Raw genomic sequence first — 10,000 nt, forward strand, 5'->3', positions numbered from 1 at the left:
AGCCAGAACGGCTTCACCATCGCCGGTAAGTGCCCCCAGCTGCCCCATGTCTGCCCCCCCACAGCCCCCAGTGGTGTCACTCACCCCCCACCCCACCAGGGAGAGAGGTGGTGTTGTGTTTCGCTTGTGTGACGGAGTGTGTTTTGGCATGTTGTCTCATGCCATATTAGTCACAGGTACTCTGTTTAGAGTTTGTGTGTTCAGTGTGGGAGGCTTTGTGTGAAATTAGAGGTTAGAATGCCAACAACTCCCGACGGCATGTTTATGTGTTGCTATACATTTCAGAAAATGTGAAATATATGAAGCTTAATGAATAACAGAAAGATAGTTTTGGCACACACACACACACACACACACACACGCACACACACACACACACACACACACACAGACACCTATACAATGTCCTTGCCCCCCACACACATGGTACCAGCGTCCCTGGTAAGACCTTGGTGATGTCACCGTCGGGGTTGTTAAATCATGTTGTGTGTTGACTTAGCGTATGCCCCCATGCTGGGGGCTGTTAATGTACAGACATACTTACGCACGAATGTGCCGCTAAGTGCACGGTCGGCCTCACAGCTGTGTTTTCCCCCTGATTCCTCCAGACTGAACAACAGGCCCTCCACCCTGGAGCCTAATTTAAATCAGGTGCTCCCAAGCTCTGTGTTTAGACTTGTGCGTGAAAAAAACCAGTCTCTACCCCCCCCCCCACACACACACACACACACACACACTCTGCTTGTAGTGCGTAAGACGTGCAGGTTTTCACCAAGCACCATTACGAGGGCCATAACCCTCATGTGTGTTTGATCTGTGCGAGTAAAAATTAGTAGTGAAACGAGAACACTTCAACACGCCACTTTTACGACTCACAGAGTGCCAACGAGGGGCCCACACCAGGAAAACATGTCAGGGCCAACCTTTCATTCTCTTGTTCTCTCTCTCTCTCTCTCTCTCTCTCTCTTTCGCTCTGTTTTTCTCTCTACCTTTCATTCTATTTTTATTCTCTGTCCCTTTGTATTTCAATACCTTTCTTTGTGCTTTTTCACTTCTTCTCTCTCTCTCTCTCCCTTTCTCTCTCTCTCTCTCTGCATTTTGATGTCTTTCTCTCTCTTTCTCCACATCGTTCTCCATCACCCACTTTCTCCTGTCGTTCCTCTACCTGTCCCTCAGGTGCGGAGTTTACTCGCCATGCTGATGTCACCTTCTACCCTGGGAACGAGCGCCTGAGCATAGTCCAGACAGCCAAAGGTTTGGATGCCGAGAACTACCTCAGCGTGGACACCAAGCTCAGCGGCAGTGTCCCCTTCATACCCCCAGGGGCAACAGTGCAGATGGAGCCATTTAAAATGACCTTCCAATACTACCCCTCAGGTAACCCCCCACCCCCACCCCCTCCGTTTGGCACATACATGTTCTTTAGAAATAATCAAAAGTGTTGCACACTACAGCACCATAGCCATTTATGTTCTTTTTCTCAGATCTTTTTAAAACTATTTATAAATTCCTCTGCAGTGATCCGCTCCGTCTGACCATTTTTTTGTGTGTTAAACATTTTTATTTGCGCTGTTTTTATATCCCCCAAATCCCCTTCTACAACTGCAGTGAATTTGGCGTAAGACGTTTTAAAGTGTTATTCCATATAATTTTATTTCACATAATCGCTGCATGTTCTCCACTAACTCTTAAGTCAGGGGCTTCATTGTGTTTTCATGAAGTCAGTTAAAGTGTTTTTTAAAACAAAACAATATAACTTTATTGTCCATTTAAGTGGGAGTGTTTTTTTCCAGATGGACACAACCTTGAAATAAATACCTCACAAAAACACATGTTTTGTTTTTTCAGACCGTTTGCAAATGATGTTGTAATGTTGTTAGATAATGGGTTTTGGTAGAGCACTTTGGAGCAACCAAGTGAGCTACAGTTTTAAGTAAAGGTCCCTTTAATACATTCAGGAGGACTACAGTTTTAGGACCTTTCAAGGACTCTTTTAGCGACTCTTTGGAAGCCCATGTTTGATAACGATAGGGCACAATCTTTCCCCTGGAATCCAATCTGTCATTTGTGTGAGAGATAGAGATCGCGGCTACGAGAGTCACATGGGCTATAAAAAGCAACGCACACAGTCCCTCCACTTCCTTTTAAAGGAAGCGCTGTCTGCCGGTCCTGATGAGTTGCAAATACAAACTTATTACTCATTTGAACAACATGGAGCCTCTGCTGTTTCTTCCCTGTCAAAGACCATTTTGCATTTTGTATGAACAGTTTGGGCCAGTCAAATCATGGACACTGAAAGGGTTACCAGTTGCTAGTAGGGCTTTGGGGGGGTGTCACATTTTTCTGACAGATATTGTGATTGCGGTTTGATTTGCAATATAATTTTTGAAAGTCAAGCTTCAGTTCAATATTCCACATTTCACTTTAAGTTGTGCCACTTCTGATTTGTGAGCATGCATTAGTTTAGCATGCAACTAATTGCATTTGTTCAAATTGTGATTTTGATTTACATTTACATTAACATTACATTTATTCATTTAGCAGACGCTTTTTTCCAAAGCGACTTACATACAGTATGTACATTTTATTACAAGGGCCGTATTATATTACAAGGGCCATTTTGATTCAAATTGATTCATTGTGCAGCCCTAGTTCCCTGTGTGTGATGTATGTGTACACATGTAGGCATTCTGGGTCAGTTAGTTCTTGTTGTGAAGTGTGTAATTGTGTCTTTGCAGTGACCACCTCCATCTCCGTGCGCGAGTTCACGGTTGTGTCGGCGGAGAGCGGCGCCGAGACGTTCTCCTTCCAGCTGCGTCAGAACATCACGCACAACTACTGCCGGCACGGGCCCAGGAGTGGGCCAGAGACGCTGGAGCTCAGCGTGGAGCGCGTCTTCGCCATGTTCGTCAAGGAGGAGCGCATCCTTCGCTACGCCATAACCAACAAGATCGGCCCCGTTGGAGGTAGGTGGACACAGCCGTTCCCCACGGTAGAGATCAGGGCTCAAAGTGGACACAGCCATCCCCACGGTAGAGATCAGGGCTCAAAGTGAACACAGCCGTTCCCCACGGTAGAGATCAGGGCTCAAATTGGACACAGCCGTTCCCCACGGTAGAGATCAGGGCTCAAAGTGGGGCAGCCGTGGCCTACTGGTTAGCGTATCGGACTTGTGACCGGAGGGTTGCCGGTTCGAACCCCGACCAGTAGGAACAGCTGAAGTGCCCTTGAGCAAGGCACCTAACCCCTCACTGCTCCCCGAGCGCCACTGTAGCAGCCTCACTGCGTCGGGATTAGTGTGGGCTTCACCTTACTGTGTGTTCACTGTGTGCTGAGTGTGTTTCTGATTCACTGAATCCCTCACGGGATTAAAAGAGTATATATACTATACTATACTCAAAGTTCTCAGGTGCTGTGCTGGAATGGCTGAAACTAGGCCAGGCTGTTTAATAAATGGATAAATTATACATCTTTGAAAATGCTAACTTCAGGTATAGAAATGTTTCTTAAAGGAGAACTCTGGCAAGTTTTCACACAGATCTGTGTTTCTCCAGGTCACGAGTACTGTCAGTACGGAAAACAGAGAAACAGAGATCTATGTGAAAAATCCTTAAAGTTTCCTTTAAAGCCTTGAGAGATAGAGGCCCATATTGACAGATACCACATGGTGAACTGGTCAGCTGAGATAATGGCTGTGTATTTATTACTGTAGGAGTGTCTGTGTGAAGACATTGTGTCGTAATATTCTTTTTTATGTTGGATAAAAAAGTTGCAGCAAAAGCCAAGAAAAATAATGATCCTCTTATTACATTACATTTAGCAGACACTTCTTGCCCAAAGTGACTTACATATGTCAGCTATATTACAAGGGATCACATTGTCCCCGGAGCAACTTGGGGTTAAGTGCCTTGCTCAAGGGCACAACGGTGGAAGCCGGGAATTGAACCGACAACCTTCTGGCTACTGCACGCTAGCCCAGCTCCTTAGCCACTACACTACCACCGCCTCTTGTGTACACTTCGTTTATTCAAACAGTAAGAGTGTGCTGTGAGAGTCCAAACAGTAAGAGAAACAGTAAAAGTGTGCTGTGAGAGTCTGCACTCACTGACTCACTCAAGCTCTGTCTCCTTCAGTCACACTACTGTCGGTCTGGGTTTAGCGCTATGTGTTCTGGCACTCTGGCTAACTTAATATCCCTGCACTTCCTGCCTGCTGTTGGGTTCTGCTGTGGGAGTGGAGAGTGGAGAGCCGGGGCTTCGTGTTTGGGATGGCTGCTTTATTAACGCGCTGAGAGACGGATCCCTGTGGAATCTGGCCCCAGTGGCACGAGGGCATGAGCCCCCATGACTGGCTCCTGTTGTTGCCCCTCCACCACCCCTCCTCTCCACCACCCCTCCACTCCTCCACCCCTCCGCTACTCCACCCCTCCTCTCCTCCTCTCCACCACCCCTCCTCTCCTCCACCCCTCCTCTCCTCCTCTCCACCACCCCTCCTCTCCTCCTCTTCACCACCCCTCCTCTCCTCCTCTTCACCACCCCTCCTCTTCTCCTCTCCACCACCCCTCCTCTCCACCACCCCTCCTCTCCTCCTCTCCACCACCCCTCCTCTCCACCACCCCTCCTCTCCTCCTCTCCACCACCCCTCCGCTCCTCCACCCCTCCTCTCCTCCTCTCCACCACCCCTCCTCTCCTCCTCTCCACCACCCCTCCTCTCCTCCGCTCCGACCTTCTCCACCTCCGCCTCCATCTGTCTATCCCACGACCCGCCGGAGGCCCCGAGGAGGCTCCGTCGTCACGCCACCTGTTGCCGAGGGCAACTGACCAGCGCTCCACCCTGAGCTAGCCGCAACCCCACCGCCACAGCTGCCCGCTGGAGAGTCCCTGGCAGTAAACAAGCCTGTGATTTGTGTGCATCCCACGGTCATATAGACACAGTTATATGCAGTAATGGATATCATATGCCGTGTATGTAGGTATTATATGCAAAGTATATAAGGGATATTACATGCCGTGTATGTAATGGATATTATATGCAAAGTATATAAGGGATATTACATGCCGTTCTAACGCGATTCTAACGCATTCTTAAGGTTAGGGCTGTGAGGATTTACACGGGCAACTAGCACGCTAGCTCAGTTCGCCTCTGTTACGTGTGTATATAATGGATATTATATGCCGTGTATGTAATGGATATTATATGGCGTGTATGTAATGGATATTATATGGCGTGTGTAACCGAGATCGTAATTTGTCCGCCTCTCACGGCCCTCGAACCCGCACACCTCAACACACACCGGCATGGAAGTCGAACGCTCTAACCACTGAGCTAAAAGCCCAGGCTTCCAAGTCAGCGGTTAGAAGCGTTCTTAAGGTTAGGGCTGTGAGGATTTACACGGGCAACTAGCACGCTAGCTGAGTTCGCCTCCGTTACGGCGTGTATATAATGGATATTACATGCCGTGTATATAATGGATATTACATGCCGTGTATGTAATGGATATTACATGCCGTGTATGTAATGGACATTTGCATGCTTGGTGGAGTGTGTCGTGCTCATATGAAATCACACTAACATTGCTATTCTCCTCATCAGCTGTTTATTAGGGTCTTGCTTTCATCTCTGGGTCAGAGTATGGGGCGCTGGTCAGAGTATAGGGCACTGGTCAGAGTATGGGGCGCTGGTCAGAGTATGGGGCACTGGTCCCAATCGTTGAGGGTGGTCATCTAAATGGTTGCCATTAGCGGAGTGGTATTTGTCACAGCTGTGATGTTTTAGCATGTGAGAGGATGACAGGAGAGTGGGTGGTGGAGAGAGCTTTGGGATCGGAGTGGGGGGGTTGGGGGGGGGGGGGGGCGGTGAAAACATTGTGTAATCTAATAGTGCTTTGTCGGAGCTTTGCTGGAAGGGAGAAAACCAAGCACAGATGTGCTGCAATGTAGAGCCCCGAACCTGAAATGACCCCACATCTGACACAGTGGACGGCCTCGGAGAAACAGTCCAGGACGGGGATGAGAAGATGGGGAGGGTGGGCGGTGGTAGTGGTATGTGTGTGTGTGTGTGTGTGTGTGGGAGGGGGGTGATGCTCAGTCGGTCATTCCTCTTATTTGGAGGGGGGGTAATGGAGAAAGAGAGAGAGAGAGAGAGAGAGAGAAGGAAGAAAGAGATAGAGAGGTTCAGACAGAGTGGGAGGATGAGAAAGAGAAGGAAAGAGATGGAGAGAAAGGGGAGAAAGAGAGAGGGTCAGCTGAGACTAGGATGGGAAGAGAGAGAGAGATGGAGGGACAGACAGAGGGAATGAAGGAATGAAGGAGTGAGTGAGTGAGTGAGTGAGTGAGTTCTCCCAGCTGGTGTGGGAGACAGTTATGGCGTGCGTGAGTGATGTTGTCAGTGGAGTTGTGCAGACGTGGTGTTATTATGCTGCTCATGCTGTAACACAATCCCTCCCTGACAGATTTACAGAGCAGGGTGGGGGTGGAGGGGGGTGTTTGGAGGGGTGGGGGGGTGGAGGGGGGTGTTTGGGGGCAGGATGGGGGATGCAGGAATGTCTGTACCGTGATGTCATGGGAACAGGGGGCGATGGTGTGGATGGTCTGGCGAAGGTGGTGGTGGTGGGTGGTGCGGTGGGGAGGGGTGGGGAGGGTTGTTCACAGCTGGTCCTGCCTGTCTGTCTGTCATTGGGAAAATTGGGATGTTCAAGTGGAGTAATTTGGAGGAAGAGAGAGATGTAACCATTTGTACCGCAATATGAGCAGAGAGACAGTTGACCGACATGCTTTCAGTCTAGAATTTGTCAGTCACTGATTGGATGTGAGTTGTGGTCATATCCAGTAAGCTAGTTAGAATACACAGACTTGATTTTGTACATCATTTAGAGTCTATTTAGACAAGCTATTTAGAGTCTATCATTTCAAGCAAGTGCAGTGACCCCTTATAGATCAAATCATGGACACAATAAATGCACCAATGTCAAGCGGTGATGTCAGAGTGGGTTGAAACTGAGCCGTAATCAAGGAGCTCTGGTGGCGTCACTGCTGGTCCACCACACCCAGTCAAAAAGGTCACTCTCCCCGCTTGAGTCAACCATGCTGCTACTCATTACACTAGTTATCTAGCATACCTGTTTGGAGAGAGAGAGAGAGACAGGGCCCTACGGTCATCACACAGTCTCATTAGCTGTGGCAGGGTCATTCTTCTGTCTCTCTCTCTCTCTCTCTCTCTTTCTGTGTGTCTGTGTGTGTTTGTGTGTGTGTGTGTGTGTGTGCATGTGCGTGTGTGTGTGCGTGCATGTGCGTGTGTGTGTGTGCGTGTGTGTGTGTGTGTGTGTGTGTGTGTGTGTGTGTGTGTGTGTGTGCATGCATGCATACTGTACGTGTGTGCATGTGTGTGTGTGTGTGTGTTGTGAGAGAACATCTGTGCAGAGTGATGTTTGTTGTTTGGGTGGTGTTGTGGTCTGAGAGTCTGGGGCCTAGTTGAGTGAGTCAGGGAGGGTCGTCGCGTCGGGACGAGTGAATGAGTGTTTGGAATGGCTCAGCTGGAGCTGGTCTGAGTCAGGCAGTGTTGGTCTGGCCCTGAGCCCTCGACGTGATCCCCACATGACAGGTGGGGAGACGGGGAAGTCCCACACTCAACGGAACACCACAACCTTTTGGGAAATTACCTTACTCTCCGACTACTCCAGAGTCGGACAAGAGGATAGCCTTCTCTTCTCTGTGCGCACAATATCCCAGTCCGACATTGTTAGCTTAGCTTAGCATAGCATAATACACTGGAAGTGGGTTACACCAGTTAGCCTAAAGCTCCCTTTTAGCTCCACGTCATTTCTGTTGATGTTCAAACAAAACAGAGAGCTAGCTCGCTACTCCCTCCCCCTCCCTCCCGTGCAATTGAAACTCTCCTAAACGTGCATCTCGTCGGTTATTGCTTGGAACACTTTATTGAGTGGTTGCCAACCCTTGTTGGTAGCAATTGTTTTTGTGTGCAGATCTCGGAGCCTAGGCTACCTACAGAGATGACGGCCTGCTTATGGGGCAGGCAGCTAGCGGATCGTTAGGAAAGATTAGATGAATGTGATCATTTATGTTTGGGCCTTTTTTGGGCCTGAAATTGCTAATACAAACTTTAATAAGCTAATTTCCCCAAAAGTTGGTGTGTTGCTTCAAGGCAAAGCAGAGTCTTTTTGGGTGAACTCTGGATACAGTCTGTTTTAATCACTATTGCTTTGGAAAGTGTAGAAGTGTCCCTTACTTTGCCACTGAAGCCGTCTGGACCTCTGAGGGCATCACATGCATGAGGAAGAGGATGGTCCACATGGCTCCCCTGAAAAAGAGATTTAGATCTCAACTCACCTGCTAAAATAAAAGATGAATTGAATGAATAAAACACTGACTGCAAAGATGCATTTTACCAGCCGTTGGTGTGTGAGTGTGTGTGTGTGTGTGTGTGTGTGTGTGTGTGTGTGTGTGTGTGTGTGTGTGTATATGTGTGTGTGTGTGTGTGTGTGTGTGTGTGTGTGTGTGTGTGTGTGTCTGTGTGTGTGTGTGTGTGTGTGTGTGTGTGTCTGTGTGTGTGCCTGCTCCTCATTCCCATGTCTGTGCTCTCCCGGTGAACTGGTGCTGGTGCTGGGCTGTGCCTGTGTGTGTGTGTGTGTGTGTGTGTGCTAGCAGAGATGTATGAGGGGCCGTCTAGGCCTTAATTCATACTTGGTCTTACACACACTATAATAACCTTGCACATTCACCACTATACTCATCCACACTCACTATTATAGTCATTTTACATGTATGTATGAGAGGGTATAGTCGTGTATGTGAGAGAGTATAGTAGTGTATGTGAAGGAGTATAGTAGTAAATGTGAGAGAGTATAGTAGTGTATGTGAGAGAGTAAAGAGTATAGTAGTGTATGTGAGAGAGTATAGTAGTGTATGTGAGAGAGTTTAGTAGTATATGTGAGAGAATATAGTAGTATATGTGAGAGACTATAGTAGTGTATGTGAGAGACTATAGTAGTGTATGTGAGAGAGTATAGTCGTATATGTGAGAGACTATAGTAGTGTATGTGAGAGAGTATAGTAGTGTATGTGAGAGAGTTTGGTAGTGTATGTGAGAGAGTATAGTAGTGTATGTGAGAGAGAGTTTAGTAGTGTATGCGAGAGAGTATACTAGTGTATGCAAGAGAGTATAGTAGTGTATGCGAGAGAGTTTAGTAGTGTATGCGAGAGAGTATAATAGTGTATGCGAGAGTTTAGTAGTGTATGCGAGAAGGTATAGTAGTGAATGCAAGAGAGTATAGTAGTGAATGTGAGAGAGTATAGTGGTGAATGCGAGAGAGTATAGTAGTATATGTGAGAGAGTATAGTGGTGAATACGAGAGAGTATAGTGGTGTATGTGAGAGAGTATAGTGGTGTGTGTGAGAGAGTTTGCATGAAACGGAAGGGAGTTTGCATGAAACGGAAGGAGTTTGATTTCTCAGTTCCTGATTGGTTTGTCAATGTCACTTTTCTCTAGCTAGCCAATTAAAATCAAGGAAGGGGCGGGACCTACACTGTCAACAATGTTCGTGGGTCGTGTAGACCTAGTGGTCGAGGAAAAAATCAGCCAAGTCCTATGTGACTAAATATTAAACTACTACTGCAAACCGAATGCAAATTACAAAGACACAAGGGGTGACATATTCTATTGTAATGCCAGCTCCTTTTGTCTGGCGAAGTCATATTTTAGTGAACTGAGTCCTGAAAGATTGCCATTTCAGTTAGCTAGTTAGTTAGCATTAAGCCAGGCAGCAACGACATGCTGCTGGTAGATAGTTTGGTAACCTAGCAACAATAAACACTTGACCCTGTCCGGAGCTCTGTTCTAGAATCTTTGGCTGTCAGTGCAAAAATAGCGATGTGGACACAGGCTCACGAGTCACTGGCAACAGCAGACAAGGTTACCAAAAACGTCTGCCAGCCAAACTGTAATGCATGTCCTTTTTGGAATGTTTCTGGAATGCTAGCTAAC

General features: G+C 47.5%; 1 protein-coding gene across 1 annotated transcript in view; it reads left to right on the forward strand.

The window, feature by feature from the left end:
• Positions 1-10,000, forward strand: part of nid2a (nidogen 2a (osteonidogen)) — a 57,071-nt gene that overhangs the window by 14,107 nt on the left and 32,964 nt on the right. The window contains exons 6-8 of the mRNA XM_076295610.1: positions 1-25; positions 1,177-1,377; positions 2,739-2,966. The exon at positions 1-25 is cut by the window's left edge and continues 221 nt beyond it. Of these exons, the coding sequence (XP_076151725.1) occupies positions 1-25; positions 1,177-1,377; positions 2,739-2,966 (454 nt within the window). The remainder of the gene's footprint in view (positions 26-1,176; positions 1,378-2,738; positions 2,967-10,000) is intronic.

The sequence above is a fragment of the Alosa pseudoharengus genome, unplaced genomic scaffold (genome assembly GCF_046254945.1).
Source record: "Alosa pseudoharengus isolate Yale_2024_CS ecotype anadromous, Long Island Sound unplaced genomic scaffold, YU_APseudo_1.1 YU_APseudo_1.1_scf_2, whole genome shotgun sequence".
Taxonomy (NCBI): domain Eukaryota; kingdom Metazoa; phylum Chordata; class Actinopteri; order Clupeiformes; family Clupeidae; genus Alosa; species Alosa pseudoharengus.